The sequence below is a fragment of the Syngnathus scovelli genome, chromosome 1, assembly GCF_024217435.2.
Source record: "Syngnathus scovelli strain Florida chromosome 1, RoL_Ssco_1.2, whole genome shotgun sequence".
Lineage (NCBI taxonomy): Eukaryota > Metazoa > Chordata > Actinopteri > Syngnathiformes > Syngnathidae > Syngnathus > Syngnathus scovelli.
The window spans coordinates 14,468,352-14,493,010 of NC_090847.1; the positions used below are offsets into that span (position 1 = coordinate 14,468,352).

At 41.8% G+C, this 24,659-nt stretch overlaps 1 protein-coding gene across 6 annotated transcripts in view; it reads left to right on the top strand.

Moving 5' to 3' along the window:
• Window positions 1-24,659, top strand: part of si:dkey-237h12.3 (teneurin-3) — a 196,394-nt gene that overhangs the window by 169,922 nt on the left and 1,813 nt on the right. For 4 of the 6 annotated variants that reach the window (XM_049750883.2, XM_068652591.1, XM_068652593.1 and 1 more), the window contains 10 exons: window positions 4,056-4,305; window positions 7,765-7,785; window positions 8,278-8,510; window positions 10,653-10,807; window positions 13,924-14,804; window positions 16,109-16,284; window positions 18,717-18,952; window positions 20,393-20,689; window positions 22,330-23,941; window positions 24,174-24,304. In XM_049750883.2, the coding sequence (XP_049606840.1) occupies window positions 4,056-4,305; window positions 7,765-7,785; window positions 8,278-8,510; window positions 10,653-10,807; window positions 13,924-14,804; window positions 16,109-16,284; window positions 18,717-18,952; window positions 20,393-20,689; window positions 22,330-23,941; window positions 24,174-24,304 (3,992 nt within the window). The remainder of the gene's footprint in view (window positions 1-4,055; window positions 4,306-7,764; window positions 7,786-8,277; window positions 8,511-10,652; window positions 10,808-13,923; window positions 14,805-16,108; window positions 16,285-18,716; window positions 18,953-20,392; window positions 20,690-22,329; window positions 23,942-24,173; window positions 24,305-24,659) is intronic. The other 2 variants (XM_068652589.1, XM_068652594.1) reach the window with 1 other exon arrangement.

Genomic DNA, 24,659 nt, shown 5'->3' on the forward strand with positions numbered 1-24,659 from the left:
TTTGGAGCATCAATCCACAGGAACATTTGTTCAGCACTGTCTTTGATTCCGGTGGAGTCATTATATCTGGAATCCACTCCTTTGATACCGGGCTAATTTGAGTCGTGTTGTGTACGCAGAAAAGAAGCTTTCATTCTGACATCACAGCCTCCCAGATGATTAATGGTACAAAGTGGCAGGGGGTGAGCCGTCGTACCTGACGGACTAACTAGAGCGCCCTTGGCAATGTCACGTTGGTGACACTACCGGAGGCCTGCAAAAAGGGATGGGTGGTTTGGGGGCGGGGGAGCTTGATTGTCCTCCGAAAAGGCCATCGTCCAGAGCTCGATGAGCTGGGAATGTGAGGCAAGTAATAAACATGAACTCACTAGTCACCTATATGTCAATCGTTGTAGCCACTGATTGGACATTCTGTTGGGTTAGTTCTGTCACAAACTGTACTTTGTTAACGGTCAGTCTTGTTTAGTTCTTTCACAATATTCCCTCAGTCAGTGGTCAGTCAACCTGATGATCATTACACACAGCTCTACAATTAGTTGGTTTCATCTCACGTCATTCACTATTCGCAGCACTGCTGATTTATTTTACCAGGCATTATCAATAAATGGCAAGTTCAGTCAAAACCAACTAAGCCGTTGAATTGACTGTAACGATTGATGTGTAACCTGACTCAGTGATGATTGTGACAGATACCACCTAGACTGACCACTAACTCAGTGAAGACTGGGACCAAACCAATCAATTTGTGGTGTTGTAATAGGCAAGTCAATCATTTCATGCAGCATCATTGGTTGGCCAGTTCAGTAACAGTTGTCACTGGCCAATCTACATGTCAATTATTCCCATGAGCACCACCTATTGGTTGGCACTGTCATAATCTTGCCGCTAAATTTGAGCCTTTTTTCAAATCGTAAGTAAGGTATTACCTACCCATTCATTATTTTTGTCATTGCGGACAGAGCCACCAATTAACCAAGTCTAGTGATTTTCATTCAGGCATATGCTAGGCTTTGTGTCACTTCTTACAGGGATAACGACTGACACAATCTTCAGTTTTCCTAGATGGAGACAGGCTGCAGATGGCAAGGCGAGTATGTCTGCTAGAAATGAAGTGGAGGACATGACTAAAGACCAAACACCAGCAATTTGCCTCATTGTGTATGAGAGAGATGATACAAGGAAGAGGAAGAGGAGCAAGAAAAGGGGGGTGAGAGGAGGTAGTGCTGGCTATATGTGCGGATGTTTGAAGTGGCGCAGAAATGAAGAATGACTCAGACTGGGGAGGAATAGAAAATGCATCTGCAGAGCATGTCAGGGGGTGAAGACATTAGTCAAAGTTTACAACGTTAAGGGATCGATACAAAGGCGGCCATGGAGACAATCACTGATATTTGGATTCATCTTCGTGCCGGCTAAGATGGGAGGGATATCGAACCCTAACCCGCTGCCTCCCTCACCCACAAGGAAAAGGCAAAACCCCACGTGGGTCATAAATCTGAAATGTCAAAAAGTAGAAAAGCGGGGTTGAATAATTCAGTGGGGGATTGAGAAAAGTCAGGCGACACGGTGGATAAATATTAATATGACTGAGGGCAAAGATGCATTACAGACGTACATGTGTTGTTTCAAACAAAAACAAGCGAGCCAAAGCAACTTACAGCTGAATTTTGGGCTCTCTGCTAACTATCACATTCTCTTTTTCTCGATTTTCAGTCTTTAAACTATGACACATTTCTAATTAGCTCTATTCATTATTATGGAATGAAAACTGAAATAGTTCCTTGTGATACATACGTATAACCCGACTTACAATTTTTTATGAGATACATGCCATGCTCCAGACCTTTTTTTTTTTTTTTTTTTTTTTTTTTTACTTTGACTCTCTGTATGGTGGCAATGAACTCAACGCAATTTACCACTCACAGCTGTTTGGCAGACAGAGAACAATTCTTCAATAAGGAGGCTTCAAGCTGTTTAATGCCAAAGCCAGTTGAATCTTACTATCAGTTACAGTACTCGTGTAAAACAACCACGCAGCTTTGCCTTCTGCTAGATTAATGCTAAAAAAAACATCCCACTGAGCTGCCAACAGTTGTGAGAGTTTTTGAAGGTAGGGAATGTTGAGTTCATGTCAGGGTTCCTTCAAGGTTGCAATATAGACAGACAGACAGCTAGATGGACGGACGGACGGACGGGCGGGTGGACGGACGGACGGACGGGCAGGCGGCTGTTTGGGCGGGCAAACGGACGGACGGACGGACGGACGGACGGACGGACGGACGGACGGACGGACGGACGGACGGACGGACGGACAGACAGACAGACAGACAGACAGACAGACAGACAGACAGACAGACAGACAGACAGACAGACAGACAGACAGACAACATGTGTGGCACAGTCTGAAAAGGGCCAAATCCCATTTGGACACTTGCAAAAAACTGAATGGGCAGTCAGCCCTAAAATTGGATTTGAGGAAGACTGATTGGAATCAAAACCACATTTGGCTCACGGGCCTTGAGTTTGACACATGCCCTTTAAGCAAAGGTAATTTGAACACAACTGGTGCATAAGCATATGTAGACAATATACAGGCAGGCATATATCATAGTATTTGTTTGTGTCTTCATGACTGGGAGTCGCAAACATGATGCACAAACTGTTAAATTCTTCTTCGACACTACATATTTAATATATTTAAGTGCACATTGTTACAGAATGAATGCAACTTCTATTTCAAGACACCGCTGCACTGCACTATACTGTGCTATGTGTGATGACTGAAATTTAGACTCACCACTGACCTACATGTCAATCAATACATACAGCATGATGATTAGACAGTTCTGTCACCGTTTTCTCTCCGTTATTGATCAGTGTACATGTTCATCATTGTAGGCAGCGCCACACAATTGGCTTCCGTCAAAACCTTCCTTCACTCAGGCACTAGTAAGTCTTTGTGCTAGTCATGACAGATTGCTTCTGTCAGTCTTAACTTATTGGTAGGTCCGCATGTAAAATATTTCCCAGTTGCCAAGTGCTTCTCCACTATGTTGACAACTAGCAAAAAAAAACAACAACAAGCGATTATGTGGATGTATGATATTGCAATAAGATTGAAAACACAGAAGCAGAAAAACAGATGCCACATGCTTCATGTTGGTCTTCATATTTTGTCTCAAGTATGCCGTCATGTTCGCATGCTGCAACATCCTCTTTAACGTTAAATCCTGACATGTAGCAGTGGGGAAGGGGGGCTAAGGGGGGCTTCATTAGCATATCACACATACAGCGTCTATCTGTTGATCACAGACGCTACAATGCTAAAGTCTGATGCATCGATTGCAGAGGGATAAAAGCAGCCCAGTGCTGGCAGGAGTGGCGCTCCGAGCGAGCGTGTTCGTCTCACCAGCTGCTTTGACTCACTTCACAAACTTCCTGTTGTGGATAGTTTGACAGATTGGGTGCGGCAACCAAAACACGCTTCTTTCATGACTACATCAAAGTTTGTGAATAAAGTCAAGGAAAAGTCCATCTCAAGTGCTTGCCTTGACGTTTTTTTCCCCGTTTTTGCCGCCGACAAAAGACACTTTGTGCAATCTTGGAGACGTGAGATTACGATATTGCATGTGAAAGTAGCTCACCAAACACTGGATTAAGACAACTCGCACTATCTAATGAGATGATCCGTACCATATTTTGGAACATCTTCCCAATAATGTGGTTATTACATCATGAAGCAACACACAACCACAACTTGGCATTCATGGTGGCATACGTCTCAGCAGGGATGGGCAACTGACGCAAGTGGCAAACCTGGTTCCCCCACCAAAAAAAAGGGTGCTTTTATTATTTTTAAAAATCTTTTTGCACACCCCAAAATGTCTTTTAAAAAGCCCTGATGAACATTCACTATATGCTTTTCACGATCAACACAATGAAGAAATGGGCGTGTCCCAGTAAGAATGGGAAAAAATAAAAACATATGAGAAAATATTGGGAAAAAAGGAACCTGAGCTGGATGTCAGTCTTTCTTTTCCCATTATTCTTTGCAGGCATTCTGTACAAAGGCAGCGGTGAAAACCAGTTCATCTCGCTGCAGCCGCCCATCATCACCACCATCATGGGCAATGGACGCCGCCGGAGCATCTCGTGCCCGAGCTGCAACGGCCAGGCACTCGGGAACAAGCTGCTTGCACCCGTGGCCTTGGCATGGGGCATCGACGGCAGCCTCTACGTGGGTGACTTCAACTACATTCGACGCATCTACCCATCAGGAAATGTCACCAGCATCATGGAGCTCAGGTAAGAAAGCCCTATGCCTCAGACAGATAGCCAAGCTAATGAGTTGATTGTACATTCAATAAGCTTCAATACACTAAAATTTCTGTATGCAACAGATAGACAGACAGACAAGCAGCTAAGGGGAGGCTAATAAGCTAGCTAAAATTGATTTGCATTGAATAAGATACCCATGATTGTTCTTGGCTCACAGACAGAAAAATACGTAGAACTATCTTAGTGATATATACCAAATAACTGCTGTTGCTAGTGGAAAACAGTTAATATAGGATGGATGTTTAAAGAGTCCAACACCCAAGAGAATTAGAAAGAGAAATATACATGTCAGGTACATAGAATGGAACCAATCACGATTCAGGTCATGGCCTAATCACAAGTACCTCATACCTGGGACCAGATGGTCATTTTAACCATCAACCATCAAAGATTGAATGTGTAACTACCGATGGACCACATGCTCCCCCAAGAGAGATTTGATGGACTACCCATCTCTAAATGATAATGGTTATGTCTCTCCTTCTGTACTGTGTGAGAGGGCAAAAAAGGTAATGAGAGGGAAGATAATAGCCATATCGTCAAGGATAAAGAAACAGGGTAAAGAAGCAATGTGATCTTGATTCAAAAATTGGGTTACAACTAAAACATGAATAAAATATGGACATAAACACAATTGAACTACTTTAAGAAAGGAAGAGTCAGTTGACAATTAACCAAAATAGAAATGAAAGAAACTATATCTAAGTCAAAGAATAACAAATCCCCGGCATTGATGATTTGTCTGTGAGAAAATTGTTAAGCATTCATAAATGAATACTGCAATACTTCTATGTATATTCATTCCAGGCATTACCTATAGGTAATAGGGAGGCGTCCCCATGTCTTTGTTTCCGTATTTGGCAAATTCATTTCCAGGTTTATTTGGCAAAGCAAAAGAGCTAGATTAAGATTAAAAGTAATGTCCTCAAACTACGACAAGTGAGGTCTATCCTGAAATAATTTTGAAATACAGTATTACTATTGGCAAGTAAGCTCAGTGCCATGAATCAATTTACAACATATCTCACATACCTTTTCTATGGCAACATAACTATATGTGTGATGTTACTGTACATTCTATGTAAAAGATAAATGGGAACTAGAATTAAATGTGATAGTCAGAGGTGGGCATCATTCTCTAGTCCTGAGTTTCCGTCCCTAATGCCGTCATGAACAGAGTCACCGTTACCACGTCACACGCAGGTGCCGCACATCTGACATGCAGCCAAATAAAGCAAAAATACAAAATAAAACAATCGCCACACTGTGCACATGGGTGTGGCTATTGTTTTTATTTTATTTATCATTTTTCATTTGGCAGCGTGTCTGCATGTGCGGCATCTGTGTGGGACGTGGAAATTATGTTCTCAACGCCGATTGGCTTTCACTGGGCCCACGTAGATCAGGGGCAGAAACTCAGCATCCTTGTGATTACTGTGGGAAGGACATCCTGTCTCAGGCACGCAATTGGTAACTAGCCGACCTCGCACCAACTTGGCTTAGCTCTCGTCAGAGACAGTTGGCTGCTCTCATATTGGCAGGATGATGACTGCGTTTATCGTGAGCCGTCATCCTGACTCAGATATGTAAAATGGCAATATGTGAAATCATGCGGCTACCATAAAGAAGGCCCAACGGAGTCACCTGAAGAACATTTTACAAAGTACCTGCGAGGAAATAATGTGCATATAAATAGGAAATGGGGTGCTTTCCCGACTTTATATAACAGTTTCCCAGTTTGGATTCAAACTCGAAGGAGTAGTGTTACAACAGCTTGGAAGGACTGTTGTGTTGCTGGTGTTGGAGTAATTGCAGCAGTAGTTCACAATTAACACAGAACAAGTGACTTTGCTGTGACTTTCGAGATCATAAGCACCTAAAAAATATGTACAACTTTCCAGTCTTTATGCAGCAGGATATGCTTGATCAAAACATGTTTCTATTTGAAATGCATGCATGTTGTCAATTGTAAAATTTGCATTGGACAATTTCTCCATTTGCAAAGGGAGGAATTAAGTCCCGCTTATTTGCTGCCTCGACAAGCAGCAGGATGAATCCGAGAGTAAATAGGATGAGACACTGTATTTTTTAACAATAAAAAGAAATTGTGTAACTACGTACTGTGTATTTACAAAAAAAAGTGACTTTGCATTGACTTTTACATTAAAATGTGCTTCTGTCTGTTTTTTCATGAGAGGAGTTTTTGATTGTTAAACATCTTTTTAAATTATGCGAAATTTAATCATTTTTATTGACATTGAAGAACCAAGGTAGGAATTAAATCAGGTTTCTATTCATTAAATCAGAAAAGAAATTAGTTTCATTTGTTGTCTAGAAGGGCAGAGGAAATAGAACAAGAGTGTCACGGGTGAGTTGGGGCAACCATGTGCAACACAAAATTGTATTTAAGGGAAAGGGATAAGGGGAAACTAGAACCCCAGCAGGGCAGGTGCAAAAAGGCAGGCTGACAAGCAGGGAGATGAGCAAGTGTCGATGCGTTGTCAGGGCAGACAAGGAGAAGACAAGTTCGTAATCAGGGACACGCACGTGGTCAGATCTAGCAGAAAACAAAACAGAGCAGGCAAGCACGCAGGAAGCAAGCAGGTGTATCGCTAAATAGTGGATCGTGAAAACGGGAATCATGGAACAGAGTAGGAACAGGTGGGAGGAATGTGTGTGTCAAACCTGACGATTCAGCCAGCAGTGATGAAAGTGCAGGGTTTAAATAGCAGAGTTAACCAGTTGTGAGGATGAATAGGTGTCAGGCAATTAGTGCTGAGGCATGGCCAAGAGCAATGCACGTCACGGAGGAGTACTGGCAGTAAAGCTAAGCGCGGAAGAAAGGAGCTGACCGGGGTGCTGAAATAACAGTGAGAGGAACACGTGGAGGAAAAGATCTGACCATGGTGCTGATTGTGCCGACGTGACAAAGAGAACGTTTATTCTAGGGTCATGTTAAACGGAAAGACTCTTATAATCAGTTACGTGGTCCCTCATCACTTGTATGGTGCAGTTTTTGGTTGTTTGAAATGATAGACCCACACTTTCATTAGCATGAGGACAATTTTAGGTCAATTCAGCACAGAAAATTTCAGAGATTTTCTTTGAATTAGTTAATGCATCAGGAAATAGTCTGATGAATCCAAATTTCCTTTAAGAACCAAAAATGTTTCCAATGATGTGGAGTTCAATCATTTGCATCCACAACTTCTTGGTGGCATCAATTACGCAGTGAAGGAATTCAATCAGGCTTATCAGGTGAGCAGTGGCTGAGCCTCTAATCAAAACCGGCCAATTAATACCAAAAACATCTCAGTACAGCAAGGGATGGTTTTTAATTTGTGGGGAAAATATAAAATGTCTTTTATTGTGAAGTGTCTTGATCTTTTATTTCTTTATTTATTGTGCCCTTTCTCTTTTTTGTAGAAATAAAGACTTTAGACACAGGTATGTGTGATACCCTTTAGTGCATGTTAATTACCACCACCACCACCACCACCATGACGACAATTATCATCTTCACATAAATAAAGTTCTCCCTTTTTGCCATTCCTTTGCACCCCAGCTATTACCATATGTATAATTAGAGTGGGCCAATTATCGTCTAATTACCGCTGATGGAGAGAGAAAAAAAAGGGGCATCTTGTTTGCGATGGCTGATGAAAATGCTTCTGAAAGTGCAGGTTCCAACACAAAATGGTACAATCAAGCCTGAAATAATTCATAGCCTCGGAGAAGAAAGTAGCTAGAAGTTGTTCAACCATGAGATGGCAAAGCATTTTTAGATTTGCATCTGACTGGTTAAATTCAGATAAAAGTATATAATTCCATAAGAACTTGCATGTCTTTGCAAAATGCATATTGCATGGGCCAATTTTGCGATCTAGATTTTTTTTTTAGAGATTTTGCAGACCTAATAATACCTTTTCGTGAATGCAGCAACAACCCAGCACACCGCTACTATCTGGCCACCGACCCGGTCACAGGACAGCTGTACGTGTCGGACACCAACTCAAGGCGGATCTATCGGCCAAAAAGTCTTTCTGGAACAAAGGATCTGCAGGCCAATGCTGAGGTTGTAGCCGGGACCGGAGAACACTGCTTGCCCTTTGATGAGAACCACTGCGGGGACGGCGGCAAAGCTCCGGAGGCCTCGCTCACTGGACCCAAAGGTGTCGTAGCGCAGTGCTTTTTACACTACAAGTGCAATATGTGTGATGCATGTTTGTCCCGTTAATTAGCTACAAGCTGCTGCTACCAGACAGTACTCATAGTGACATCTTGCGATTATATTAAGTTTTAGCATGTTAGTACTTGACCTATTCCCTTTCAAAAATCACCTGACCACAGACAGAGCACATTGTGAAATACTTACCATTCTGTCTCTGCACTTTCACCACTCTGGTTGCTGTCTTGCTAAATGTCAGCATAACAACTTTTCTAGCAACGTTGCTTGAAATTGGACCACTCAAAGACATTACTTTTTTGGGTGGATAATGTTTAAACTTGTTCTCCAAGGTATGCCCAATTTGTAGTTAATCTATCACAAATAAGGGTTTCAGACTTGTAACAACAAATTTGCAGGACTTTTCCTTGTGTTATTTATAGCTGTACTAAGTCCATCTTGTTTTTCCTTTTTAATCACTTCACTGGTTCTTTTATATCAAACAAATTATTTTAGGTGCATTACCTGACATGTTTCGGCGGGTTCTTCCGCCTTCATCAGTGTCACAACCACATCGGTGACACTCTGTGAAGTGATTGTGTTATTTATGTTCATTACAACACAATACGTACATTAAAATTAAAACATACCAACCCCAGCACATCACAGTACAAACAATATGCTGCTCCGTTAATATTTCTGACTTTCAAATTATCCTTCCTTTAATGTTATTTTTGCAGAAACTCTGTCAATAACGAGTATAACCTGTTGTCTGAGGCCTCCGTTTTTGCCATTTGCGCTATGATTGTTCCCTTTTCTATAAATTCCCCAAGATGAAAAGCCCAAACCAAAAGTCTGTTTTTGCTTTCGCTGCCGGCTCCCGACGCCAACTGCGCTCGATGCGAGCCTTTCAGCCCCGATAAGAAAGTCTGTAATGATTGAGTGGGAGGAAGCCGAGACCGAGGAAGAAACAGCAGATGGCTTTTTTTTTTTTTTTTTTTTGGGTGTGTGTTTTCCACCCTCCCTCCATCTTTTTCTGAGACATTTTGATGAACTCTGCTCAGATGTGACACTCTTCATCAGTCTGAGACACTCACACGGTCAAACGAGGCGCCGATCTCTCCCAAGGACTTGTGCAGCTGAACACATTCACCTCATAAAAGCTTTTTTAAAGATCTAATTCAAGCTGTATAAATTGTGATCCTCAGGGGTGCTACATCACAGCACATCAGAGACATTGTCATATGTCATGCAAATAAAACCCGCTAAATGCATATATAACACCAAAACCTAAGCAGATGGCATCCATTTTCTGACTCTCCCCTAATGACAACGAGTACCCGAGCATGTTCAAAGAAACGCTGTATGATGAAAGACATTCCCTGGAGGTCAACTGTACCCTTTAAAATACTGGTTGCATAAATAATGCCAAAACAGGTGATGAATATTTTATGCCTATAACCCCATCAAACCATTGAGAAAAATGTCCGGATGAGTCGTATAGTTTGGTCTTTGACTAAGTTGTGATGAGTTGAGCACTTGTCCACGATTTTGTATTGGCCTTTACGCAATAAGTGAAACCAAACCCTAAACAGGATTGGTACATTTTATGGGTTTCACCTGTTAAAAAGAACCACACACACACTCATGAGATAAATAACACCGTAAGATTTAGTACATTTCATGGTTTTCACCCATTGAACAACAATCTGTTTGTTATTTATTTAGATGAAGTGCCATAGCCTTTTTTAAACTCAGTTGGAGACAAAAATATGCATATTTTCAGGCTTTATAAACAACACCTAAAGCAGACTTTGGTCCATTTCATGGCTTTTACCCGAGACAAAATCTCCCAAATGCATTCAGAATCGCCTTCCCGACGGGAGTGCTTTTTAGTCGGGCTGACAAGCGCGCATACAGTATGTACGTAACGCTATGACTACAGCTTTTGCCACTTCTGCCTGAGAAATTATTTAAAAGCAGAAAAGCATCCAGTGAATTATTGATAGCAATGCTTTTTGCCAGTGACCTGAATAATGGGGAGGCAAGCTCAACACATGTAATCCGCCGCGTCGTCTCCACTGACTTGTACGAGCCGATCCGTGGCCTTTCAACCCTGTTTTCTCAACGTACTTGACCTGACTTGCAGGCATCACCGTTGACAAGAACGGCGTGATTTACTTTGTGGACGGCACCACCATCCGCAAGGTGGACCAGAACGGCATCATTTCCACCTTCCTGGGATCCAACGACTTGACGTCGGCACGGCCACTGACCTGCGACAATAGCATGGACATCAGTCAGGTGACTAATGGTGTAATTGTAACATGCACATACTGCCAACAGAATGGACAATTCATGACGTACATTTTGAAATTCTTACTTAAAAATATAATGCACACAAGATTCTCTAAAACAATATAGTCATTGCGGTATTATTATTTACAAAATAATTAAATGTATGCAATTTGAATCATCGCAATTAAATACAGATTTGTAATATTTATTGAAAAAGGACAGTACATATTAATGAACGCACATCACATATACACACATCACACACATATATGATACAGCTAATTTTAGATACTGTCATTATGAAAATAGTATTTCTAATAGTTCTATTAGCATTACTATTAAAATATTTTAGATTATGTGCAATTCTGAAATTATGTGAAATTTTTTACTAATGTTGCCTACGTATTATAAATATTTTTGGGGGGGAGAAATTTGAAGCTATCCTGATTTATACACAGTTGAACAATAGCATAAAAAGTGCATTTGTGAGTGTAGCTACATTATTACTGAATAAAAAGACATAAATTAACAGCCACTTGGAATTGAAGAGCGGAAGAGGCTGGGAAAAATATTTTTTCCTTACTCTTTGCTCCTCAAGTAAACAAGCATCATCATTCTCCTGAAGAAAAGAAAAGAAAAAGTGGCCGGCGGAAAATATGTGCTTGAAGGAGAGCCCCTGAAATGTTGTCGCCGTGAGCATCTCAATCACAGTAAATGCTACGCCAGTAATTACTAAGGTAGGGCCTGGTTTTGATGTGGAATGCAGTAGAATTAAAGCCCGGTGTAGATAGAGCGTCCACGGTAACGAAACAGCCCCGGTAAGCGAAAAATGAAGAAAAAAAAATTCTATGATATGATTCTACATAAAGTGGCCTCGCAAGCTCTGCACAATAGGTCACATGGTTATAATACCTTCTGCTGAAGCAGTGCAGCATATTTTTGTCAGTGCTTTTCAGATGATGATTGCAGGAAATATAAAAAGGCAGAAAAGGATTTTAGAGCATGGAAATTAATGCATTCATCGGCCCTCCTATAGGTCTGACCTGCAGAAACTCAATATAAAGTGGCAAATTGCTGAGTGTGAAACCTGCTGTTCCTATTTTCCTCTTTTTCTTGAACTTTTTGTGTGCATGTGATGTGGAGTTATATTTTCATTGCTGTTGGTTTCTGGGTTAGTTATTTAGTTCATACGCGTAATATAAGTCTTGTTCTTGACCTTGGCTTTGTGTGAATGACGCAGCGTTAGACTATATTTTTTACTGTCTTTACACTCGTAATGAATGTAGTTCACATACATTATTTCACTAAATGTCTATCACCTACGTAGTATATACTTTAAAAATGGGTGCAAAACAAAAAATAAATACCAAACATCAAATTTTGGTGCGGTTAGTAGGATCCCATTCAGGAATTTGCTCTTTTGCCCGTTTTATTCTTCAATTGTGCCATGTGCGAATGGCTATGGGTTCTATTTATATTGCTGTTGCTTACTTTGTTAGCTATTTATGTTACACAAAATTCTGGGCCAAGTCCAAGTTTACATTGTTTTTCAGTTGATTATTGCATGTTGTCTGAAGACTCAAAAGTGTATAACGGCTGAGAGTGAAAAGCTGCAGTGCCTACTTTTTTGGGGAGAGAAGGAATACGTGAACATTTTGATGCGAGTCTGGTTGAAGTTTACCTTTACTGTCTACTTGCATCAGGTATTTGTACAAATTATTTGGCGAAGAATGACATTTCCTAAATCCGCAAAAATTGGATGCCAGGGGGGAAAAAAAATCATTGGTCGGCTTCCCTCTGGGCCAAGTGACCCACCATAGCCATTTCTCCCTTTTTAATGCCTTTTGTTTATCGTTGTTTCGTACGCATGATTTGGCAAAAATGACATGCCCCATGCCCACAAAAAATGGGTGTAAAGATACAGAATGTCAAATTTCAGTGCAGCACCGGCAAGCCAAGCAGTCCAAAGCATCTAAACCAGACTACGCCAACAGCAGAAGTGTCAACAGCAGCGCATTAATAGAAATTGGAAGAAGAGGTTGTTTACCGGCTGCGTACACTTTCATGACTAATGACAAAAAAGCAATCTACACTCGCGCGGGCGCTCTGAAAGCGGCGTGAGACAAAAGTGGAGCAGTCGCACTCTGCCAATTAATGAAGTCATTTGCGGTGAGCCAACAACACCGTAACGTAAGCTCGTCACGCATTCAAGAGGAAAAGAATTGGCTTAGCTATCAGTTATGTGTTGTTATTGTTTTTTATTCAAATTAAACACATTCCATCAGCATCCTGACAGCTTTAGTGACACATTTCAAAGGCCATGCCAATCATTTAGACGTTGACTGTAATTGTTAGTTTTGTTTTGTAACATGCTAATATATCTTTATCTGTTAGATATTTGTTTACTTATTCTGCTCACAATTACATGGTTACCATTGTATTTTTTTACTTTAATTCATTTGCTCTATTTAATCTTTCCAGAAACAGTTAATGCAACAACGTAGTTTAGAATCTACTTAGTGTTCGTCTAGCCTTGGAATGTAAAACATGAGCAATGTGATATTTTTTTCTATAAAAATAAAATATGTGATGACTGGTCATGCTCATAAAATATATATATATATATATATATATATATATATATATATATATATATATATATATATATATATATATATATATATATATATATATATATATATATACATTTAAGAGCATAAACACTTACAAAAAAAGAAAATACAATAAAAAAATCTATATTATTTACTGTAATTTCTGGACTATAAACCGCTACTTTTCGCACAACCTTTGAACCCTGCAGTGTGTTTTATTTATGTGTTTTTTATTTTTATGATTTTGTAAAATTATTTTTTTTTGGTGATACAGGTGATAGAATTTAGGACAATTCATTTAAAGCACCTGCGGTTTATAGCCCGGTGTGGCTTATCCATGAACAAAACAAGATTTTCCCCTCATTCAAACTGGTGCGGCTTATATTCAGGTGTGTCTTATAGGCCAGAAATTACAGTATATATACAATAACTATTTATTTATTTATTTATTTATTTATTTATTGACAGTGTTCAAACCAAGAGATGATATTTTTTGTATGTCCACATCAGGTTATTCTGGAGTGGCCCACAGACCTGGCGGTGAGCCCGATGGACAACTCGCTCTACGTGCTGGACAACAACATCGTACTGCGCATCACTGACAATGGCCAAGTTAACATTGCAGTGGGGCGCCCTGTCCACTGTCCACTCTCAGTACCAGAGCGCAGCATTTCGACCAGCGGCCAACGGGCACAGTTCACCCCCCTAGAGTCGGCCGCGTCCATTGCCATCTCCTACCACGGCGCCATCTATATTGCAGAGACGGATGAAAGAAAGCTGAGCCGCATCCGCAAGGTCTCAGTGGACGGTGAGATCACGCACTTGGCCGGGGTGCCTTCCGACTGCGATTGCAAGAACGACGCCAACTGCGACTGCTACCAGGCTGGCGATGGCTACGCCAAAGATGCCAGGCTCAATGCGCCGTCCTCCCTGGTGGCCGCGCCCGATGGAACACTTTATGTGGCCGACCTGGGCAACATCCGAATTCGGGCCGTGTCTCGTAATGGGCCTGCGTCGGTGTCCAACGGCTATGAGGTGGCATCGCCAGACGCCCAAGAGCTTTACATGTTCGACGGTAATGGTACACACCAGCACACGGCCAGCTTGCTCACCGGAGACTTCAAGTACACCTTCAGCTACAGCACAGAGAATGACATCACGGCGGTGACGGACAGTAATGGAAACACGCTGAGGATACGTCGAGACTCCAGTCGTACCCCGGTGCGCATTGTGGCACCGGACAACCAGGTGATCTGGCTTACAATGGGCACTAATGGCGGCCTCAGGACTCTCACTGCGCAGGGACAGGAGCTGGTGCTGCTCACTTACCATGGCAACAATGGGCTTCTGGCCACAAAGACCTCCGAGATCGGATGGACCACCTTCTACGAGTAAGTATGGGAGGTGTGTTTCCTGCACACATATTTCAATCACTTTGAACCAGAGCATGTCAAAAGTAGGTAGAGTTTGGTATGTAGATGTATTTCCAAGTTAGGGTTTAAGGCCAGGGATAGGATTTAAAAATAGGGTGTCAAGTAAGGGCTAGGATTTTAATCTAAGGTTTCGAGCCAGGGTGTCTCAATAGGATATTCATATCAGAAATCGGTCCAATCTTATCAGATTATACCGAACGGCATCTAAAATCTCCAATGCAAGCATGTCGATCTCTCGCACCCTCTCACTAACAATACTGTCCTGGGTATCAAGTTTGGGTTGAAGTCAAGGTTAGGGTTTCAAAATACAGTTTCGAGTCATGATTAGGTCTTTAAAGATAGGGTAAAGTTTAAACCAACTTTTCAAGATAGGTACTCAAAGCACACTTACAGGCTAGGGTCAGGGTTTCATGGTTAGTGTTCCAAATTGTGGTTCCAAGCCTGGGTCAGGCTTTCAAGACAGGGTTAACGATTTAAAGTTGGTTTCAAGACAGGGTCAGGAATTCAAGAAAGTTTGAGTTTTAAAGTTAGCGTTTCAAGACCGAGATACAGCTTCATGGTATCAAGACAGTGTTGGGATTTGAACTTGGGATTTATGCTTGCTGAAATGATTTTCCTTGCGGCGTCAGATGAAACAAGTGAAGGCTTCTTGGTTGTGCAGACTCATTTAATTATGCAAATGAAGTCACCTTCAAGTGGAGCAGATTAGTTTGGCACTGGAAATTTGGTTTTACAAAAAAAAAAGCATTGCCTGCAGCATCCGCCAACCACAAAGTTGACGCAAAAAAATTCACTATGGCTCAGTCGGGTTCTGAAATGGGTTTAGGCTTTCAAATTCCAGTTTCAAGTGGGGGTTAATATTTTAACAAGGTTTTCAAAACTGGGGTGAGGTTTCAAAGTAAGGTTCCAGGACAGAGCTAGGATTTCAGATGAGTGTTTCACGCCTTGTTCAGGGCTTCAAACACTGCTTTAGTTTAGGGCTTCACATTACAGTAGGTTGTCAATCAGGATTACAGTTTCAAAGAAGGATTTCAAATCAGGGTCATGCCTTCAAATTAGTTTTCCATGTCCATAATGTGATGTCAAATAATGTTTAAGGTTTCTAACAAGGGTTTGAGACCAGGGTTAGCATTTCCAATTCGGGTTTTAAGTCCAGTAAATGGTTTCAAACCATTGTAAGTATAATTCAAATTTGGTTTAGAAGACAGGTTTATGACAAGGCTGCTCCATAAAACATCCACTCCTTTTTGTCCTCCAACCAGCTATGACAGTGAAGGTCGTCTCATGAACGTCACCTTCCCCACCGGCATGGTAAACAACCTTTACACTGACATGTACAGCGCACTTACCGTGGACATCGAGAGCTCCCTCAGCGATGAGGAAATCAGCATCACCACCAACACCTCCAGCATCCACGCCTACTACACCCTCTCCCAGGGTGAGTTATTTGGTTGCAAAATGTCGCACAGGCGCATGTTGCAAAGAAGTGTCATGGCTACTGACTGGTGACCAGTCCAAGGTTTAGTTCGCCTCGTGCCGACCTCTCTCCAAAAGTGAGCTAGTGAGCTCGGCTGACAGGATGGGTTAAGTATTGGTTATTGAGTTGCAACCAGTCCAGCGTGGACCCTGTTGTTCAAGTCAGCTTGGAGTCCAACATTAACACGATAAATGGTAAACAAATGGATGGAATCTTCGTTGGAGCCAGTCCGGATAATATCCTGCATCTTGCTGAAAGTCAGAGTTGTGAAATTGACCAAAATAAACAGTAGGAAAAGATGGTTGAGTCTTGGTTATGGACCAGTCCTCTCGCTCAAAGTCAGCTAAGATCGACCCCTACATCTTGGTCTGTGGTTCAGTTTCCAGTGGTCCTTTTAGTTTGGAATCACTTGCTTTTGGGGACATGTTTTGAACGGAATGCTAGAGATTGCTGTGGTCCACAGACCCCTGTGGTCCAGAGGCTTTCAGATTTTTAGCTGTCAAGTACATGCATCAAGTACACAAAATGGAAACTAAAACATAGGTTTGCTATGCAATGGTGTACTTTTAATGCTACTATGTATGAATGCAATAATAAATACTTAGAAACCTTTATTGCTTCTTAGACAAAAACATTTCGATGGAAGTGTGTGAAATTTCAGTAAAATTAGGAAAGGCACTGTAGTAAAGGAAAAAACTAAACTAAAAAAACATTCAGATTTTTTTTATTATGTAACCTTTATTCATCCAAAACATTTTGCTTTGATTAATTAGCATGTATACTTGAATGAAAATGGACCTGAAGTACATAATAGAAATATTTAAAGACTGAAAAGAACACATTATTTAACATTGTCAAGTTGTATATTGTAACAAACTGGGATATGTGTGGTTATTGCTGTGTGTTGCTATCAAGGGCATGTGACACACATGTCAAATTCTGTTACATTGAGTGCGCCTGTTTCCGAGTTCTCAAATGCAGCACTCTATTCTCAAATTGTGAAATGAGAGAGCGAGAGAGAGAGAGAGAGAGAGCATGCTATTATTACATCATTTTACAACATTACGTCAAACACACACGGCAGCCTGTGTGTGGTAAGCTATTAGGCTAGGCTATTAGTGTGTGCTATTAGACACTACTCTCCCTATGTCAGAAATGGAACCAGGTATCAGCCACAACGTGACTTTATTTTCTGTCACAGCTGTCCTGCCATGGAAGGCAGGTTTATGTTGCGTGAAGTGGTTTTGGTGAAATGGGCATTAACTTTCGCACTCTTTTTATAATGCCAGTTGACTCTGCATTAGCCACAGTGCTTCTATCTAAATCACGGATGACCCGGATTGCCACTACACTGTCTGTGTGTCACAGACAGGCAGACAGTCAGCAGGACAAGTGGAAGACGACGCAGTTTCAAGAGTAAAACAAAAAAATAAATAAACAATGTCAACTATTAAATTATTCATCATTCTACTTGGTCTTTGATTAATCTTGGCAGTCCGAGTAGCCAACATAGTGCATGGTGCAACTTGCAGTGAGTATTGGAGACCAGTCCAAGACGTAGTTCGCGTCACCACCAACATCCCCTGCAGCCACTGCTGCCCCACCCTCTACAAATGTGAGTTATTTGTCACTGAGTGTGAAGGGTCACCAGAGTGATCTGCAGTCGTGTGTCATCCCAGACAGATGCCAGCTTAACCGATGAGTCGCTCAGTGGGCTGGATTGGGTTGTCACCCTACACATCAGCCACGTATTAAACGGCATCCCGCTGCTTAATGGCCAGATGGTGTATCTTGCATCACTCACGTTTCCAATTCTATATGAGTATAGTCTCACCGAGGTCCGGCCATTTGATTCTTACTGAGAGGTAACAGGCTCACTCTGTGTCTTTAAGGTGGTTCCAAACATTGTTGTTTCTAGGCTAGCCCATTGTGGGGTGTGCTCAAACATACCTAAATGGAATCCCGTGACACCTCAAATGTAAAACGCGTTTGGTTGAAATGTTATATTTTAATAGCAAAAATGCATACAGTAGCGCCACACCTCAAAAATGTCCTTTCTCCCCCACCCACTATCTTGATTATACGTAGTAATACTTTCTCCTAACTTTTCAGTAAAAACAAAGAGCCAGGGTCTGGCAGCCACTCCAGGACGTCGGGTTATGCCGGGCTTCGAGCTTACCCGTGAACACAATGAGGAAAAGCAGTACAGAAAATAGGTGGATGGAGTCTTGGTTATTGAACACTCCAATAGTGACCTTGAGGTGGATGTAGTCTTAGTTGTTGACTCGCGACCAGTTTATGCACTTCGGATAATTGTCCAAGTATTCTTAAAGACAAAACTGAGCCCCTACATCTTTCATTGTGTCCTGTATCAATGTATTCTTGCTCTCCAGACCAGTGCAAAAGCAGCTACCAAGTGGGCTTCGACAACTCACTGCGGGTCACATACGCCAATGGGATGGACACACACTACCAGACCGAGCCTCATATTCTGGCGGGAGCCGCCAACCCAACAGTGGCCAGGCGCAACATGAGCTTGCCAGGCGAGAGCGGGCAGAACCTGGTGGAGTGGCGCTACCGCAAAGAGCAAGCCAGAGGCAAGGTCATCGTGTTCGGACGCAAGCTAAGGGTATGTTTGCTCCAACCAGAGGTTAAGTCAAATTAGACTTAAGTCAACAATTTTAGGACTTGAAAGCTAAGACCAATTTTTATTGGACCTCAGCTTATGCTACAGAACTTGAGGAATTGTTTACATTTTAAAAATCTGCATTTACACACTTAAAATAGTGTGCCTTTTGTTTAGATTTTTTTATTTTTTATTTTGTGTAGTGCGCACAATCCAGGCAGCCCACCAATATAGTATGATGCTGAGTGCAGAGGCCAGCTCATGAAGTATCAAGGAAAGGGCTCAGAAAATGTTGGATGCAAGTATTCCAAAATCCATCACATTAGTGAGATCTGACAATACCGATTCCAATACCGTTCACATGGATTAGCTATAAATGTTTTGATTTATTTTAAAGCTGCAATTAATTTATTGGACGTTATTTGATTGATCAGAGTTCAAATAAAAAGTAATAATAATGTACATTCCATTAAAAAATAGGGCATTAATTCAAAATGTCAGTTCTGACAATACACAGTAACTAATTTGCTCTGTAAGATCCCAGAAAATAGCCCAAAAATGTGATCATTGGTTTCGTAAACAAAAGCAGATATTTTCAAAATGTCTTATTTGGATTTAAACATGAGGAGAATCTATATTTTTTGTATGGAGGGCACGAGGAGAATCTGTATTTTTTGTATGGAGGGCAATAGAAATTGAATAATTTCTGTTGTGACATCTTTAAGATTCTTTGTACTAAAGAGGAGCAAATTTTGAGAGGATGACAAACCTTTTGATCATACTTTCTGGCAGAACTCTGACAGGGCGATGTCTGTTGTGATATATTTGCAACTACGTCATAGCCTATAGCAAGTTCCCAGTGAGAGTGCAGAGGGCGGAACCCACTACAGAGAAAGGGTAGTCATTTAGTTTGATGAATTCAGTTATTTTGGGGGTTCTTTGTCTACCCTTGTGACTGTCATGCTCATATGAGTGGTTATATGATGTGAGCCTCCAAAACGATGTTCTGGAAAGTTTTTATTTTTAAAATTTATATTAAATTTGTCTTTTTGAATGTCAAGAATCTTTTTGGAGGATGTGTTGCTGGATGTAAACTTCACATCACTCTCAAATACATAGATGAGTTCCAGTCGACAGTCTGCACAGTATGAGGGAAGGAGGAAGGGATTATTACATGTGCATCATAACAGCAAAACGCCGTTTCACCATGTTTACTTTGAAAGCTGGGCTCCAATAATTGTTGCATCAGAACTATTCTGGCAAGTACAATTGATCCCAAAAGTTACTTGGATGAAGTAACGGAGTAAATGTAGAGCTTTACTCCCAGCTCTGCTCATGACTTACACATACGTGAGTTACTCCTAACGCTGGAGTCTACACACATGTACATCAAATGTATGTCCAAATCCAACTCTACGGATTCTACTCTGGTCACTGTCACAGGTGAATGGACGCAACATCCTCTCCGTTGACTATGACCGCACCCTAAGGACAGAGAAGATTTACGACGACCACAGAAAGTTTCTGCTAAAGATCATATATGACACGGCTGGGCACCCCGTGCTGTGGGTGCCCAGCAGTAAGCTGCTGCCAGTCAACGTGAGCCGTACCAGCAGTGGGCAGATTAGCACTCTGCAGAGAGGTCCTACAACAGAGAAGCTAGGCTACGACACCCAGGGACGCTTGGTGTCTCGGGTGTTTGCTGATGGGAAGATATGGAGCTACACTTACCTAGAGCAGGTAAGTGAGAGAAGCTTATCATATATACTAAGTCCTAATGTTTAAACACCTTTATCCGTGGTTCCACTTTGGTAGCAATAAAAAAATAAAATAAAAATTGCAGTCGCTGTGTTTTCAGGCATGGCTTCTTGATGAGGGACCCTAAAAAGGCCTTGTCAAGCCAAAATGGCAGAGTTGCTGTGTGTTTTCAGCAGAGCTTCTTAAGTCTTCTCAATGACTCTACTCATGATAAACAGCCAAAGTTCATGTTGCTCAGTGGAACTTAAGGCCTTGTAATAAGACACAGCTCGGGATTCAGTCATGAGGGATAGTGTGTCATAAAGCAAGGTTATCCCTAAAATAAGCCTCAGTAATTGCCCCGCTCCAATGCAAATGATTATTTTTATATAATCTTTCAAGCTGGATTGCATCTGCATAAACATCTGTATGTGCGCTTGCATAATCATTTCACCCAAAGTAGACAGCTTGTGTTTTCTGCAGGGTCAGCTAAGGCAGCCAAATGAAAATGTATCCTGAGCTCCGCTTTAAAGAGCTGTTTTATATCTACTATGTGGATACAGCTGCGGGGACAGTCGCGCTGGGCATCTTTTATTAATGAGCTGCGAAGTCTCTGCACACAGAATTTGTTTTAAGATCACAATATATTAGATGCCATGGTAACACGTATAAACTTATGTTTGATACATCGGCTGTCTAAAATACTACAAAGACTTAAATAGATTTTTAAATTAGTGCAGATGAGTCTTTTAAGTTTCCAACATATAAAATAAAGCATTAAATAAATTAAATTTGGGCCATCTAAATAATAACCTTTTTTATGGACCCCTCAGGGGGCCAAATAGATAAAACACCACAACAACAAATGTGAATCCACTGTGTATTTACCTTTACTAGCTGTACCAACGCCATAACAATGTGACAGACTTTATTACTGTGTGGTTATTGATAAACCTCGGAGCTTCAGAATGACATTAGACATGGGACTGTACCTTGTCACTGGATTCTCTTTTTAAGTCACCCTCCTTGCCCACTAAATTAGCAGGAAGTGGAATTGGAATGTTTTTAGTTGTGGACTTTTAAATAAAAAGATAGCACTGCTTTATACATTTACACAATAAAAGTCTAATATAGTATGGAGTAATTGCTGAACCTTTAAAGGGTGTAGCCTATTAAGTGATGTCAGGAGCTGGCGCATGTTAGTCTGTAAGTATCTAGGCGTGAGTTGTGGCTAAAGCAGCTACTTGCATTTTGTTTGTGTTTTTAACTGTTTGACCTAATCAATAAATGACTAAAAGTGCATCGCAATTACGGCTGTATTTTCCCACAAGCAAGGGCATTATGGTACTTTAATTGCTCAATTTTTATTTTACTTCAGTCAATATGCGGCATGTCTGAAGGCCACCTCAAATTTTGCCACACAAAACGGCCCAAAAAAAAAAAAAAAAAAAACAAGCGACGACTCATAAAGTGAAAAACGTGTTAGTTAGGGCACTCTTCAATTAAGGTAAAATTTGCATTTTTGATAGATTAAAAGTAAACAGGAGAGCAATCAGTCACTTTTTATTTTATTTTTTTTATTGACAGTCAAAAGTAGGGATAAACTAACAACACAAATCAATTTGCTCTTTTTCGTTCTGCAGTCCATGGTTCTTCTACTCCACAGTCAGCGTCAATACATCTTCGACTTTGACTCACTGGACCGCCTATCGGGCATCACCATGCCAAGCGTGGCCCGCTACACCATGCAGACAGTGCGCTCGGTGGGCTACTACCGCAACCTCTACCACCCTCCAGAGAGCAACGCCTCGGTGGCTGTGGACTACAGCGAGGACGGCCTCCTGCTAAGGGTGTCTCACTTTGGCACCGGCCGACGTGTGCTGTACCGCTACCGGCGTCAGAACAAGCTGTCGGAAATCCTTTATGACAGCACGCGGGTCAGCTTCACCTATGATGAAACTGCAGGCGTCCTGAAGACAGTCAACCTGCAGAGCGATGGCTTCATATGCTCCATCCGTTACCGGCAGGTGGGACCCTTAGTAGACCGGCAGATCTTTCGCTTCAGTGAGGATGGCATGGTCAATGCTCGCTTTGACTACACCTACGACAACAGCCTGCGTGTCACCAGCGTACAGGGAGTTATCAACGAGACGCCTCTGCCCATCGACCTCTACCAGTTCGACGACATATCCGGCAAGGTGGAGCAGTTTGGCAAGTTCGGTGTCATTTACTACGACATCAACCAGATTATCTCCACGGCAGTGATGACCTACACCAAGCACTTTGACGCCCACGGGCGCATAAAGGAGATCCAGTATGAGATTTTCCGCTCTCTCATGTATTGGATCACATTCCAGTACGACGACGCGGGCCGTGTCACCCGGCGTGAGATCAAGATCGGACCGTTCGCTAACACCACCAAGTATGGCTACGAGTACGATGTGGATGGCCAGCTGCAGACTGTCTACCTGAATGAGAAGGTTACCTGGCGCTACACGTATGACCTCAATGGGAACCTGCACCTTCTCAATGCTGGGAACAGCGCAAGACTCCTCCCTTTACGCTATGACCTCAGGGACCGCATCACCCGTCTTGGAGACATACAGTACCGCATGGATGAAGATGGTTTCCTCCGCCAGAGGGGTGCCGAAATCTTCGAGTACAACTCTAAAGGACTCCTGGTCCGGGTGTACAGCAAAAGCAGCGGGTGGACTATTCAGTACCGCTACGATGGGCTCAGTCGAAGGGTGTCCTCCAAGACCAGCCTGGGCCAGCATTTGCAGTACTTTTATGCCGATTTAAGCTACCCGGCCCGGATTACCCACGTGTACAACCACTCCAGCTCAGAGATCACCTCACTGTACTATGACCTGCAAGGACACCTGTTTGCCATGGAGATCAGCAGCGGCGAGGAGTTCTACATCGCCTGCGACAACACCGGAACCCCTCTTGCTGTCTTCACCAGCAACGGCCTTCTGGTCAAACAGCTGCAGTACACGGCCTACGGCGAAGTCTACTTTGACTCCAACCCAGATTTTCAGATGGTGTTTGGCTTCCATGGGGGTCTATACGACCCACTCACCAAGCTTCTACACTTTGGGGAACGGGACTACGACATTATGTCCGGCAGGTGGACCGTGCCAGATGTTTCCACCCTGAGGGATGTCGGCAAGGAGCCGGCGCCTTTTAACCTTTACATGTTCCGAAATAACAACCCCATTAGCAAAATCCACGAAGTGAGAGAATATGTCGCAGGTGAGATTTTGGTGCAGTCAAAGAAGCTGTTACGAGATGATTATGGTTGTGCCTAATGGTTACTCTGACTGCACTTCTATTTTGTTGTCTGAAAAATGTCAAGAAATAATGGGGAAAATTACTACCTGTCTTAGCCTTCTCAGTAGAATTCTTTGAAAGATGAGATTCTTCTGTGTTATTATTATTATTATTTTTTTTTTTTTCATTTTATATTTTATCTTTTGTTGCACAGACGTGAACAGTTGGCTGGTGACTTTTGGCTTTCACCTGCACAACACCATTCCCGGATTTCCCGTGCCCAAGTTCGACCTGAGCATGCCGTCGTACGAGCTGAGGAAAAGTCAACTGTGGGACGATTTGCCGGTTGGTCCAGTTTAAATTTGTTAAAGGCAATTATTATCAGAGGCAGACAAAAATATTGTAGAATGTCGTTTTTATTTTCATGAAAAAAGTCTGTGGTAATAGTCAATTATTTTTTAAAACTTACTGAGAGCCTCTACACCAGTGGTTCTCAGACATCAGGCTGCAACCCACTTTGGACAAGGACTTGGCAGTCTGCACATATGAAAAAAGAAAAATATTACTGTATAATTTTATTGTTTATTTATCCGAGGCTGAAAAATATTTTATTTTAAAGTGTTTAATTTTATTATTTATATTGTAAGAAAGAAAGTTTTTTTCAAGACATACTGTTACAAAAAAAGTGATTTTTTGTCAT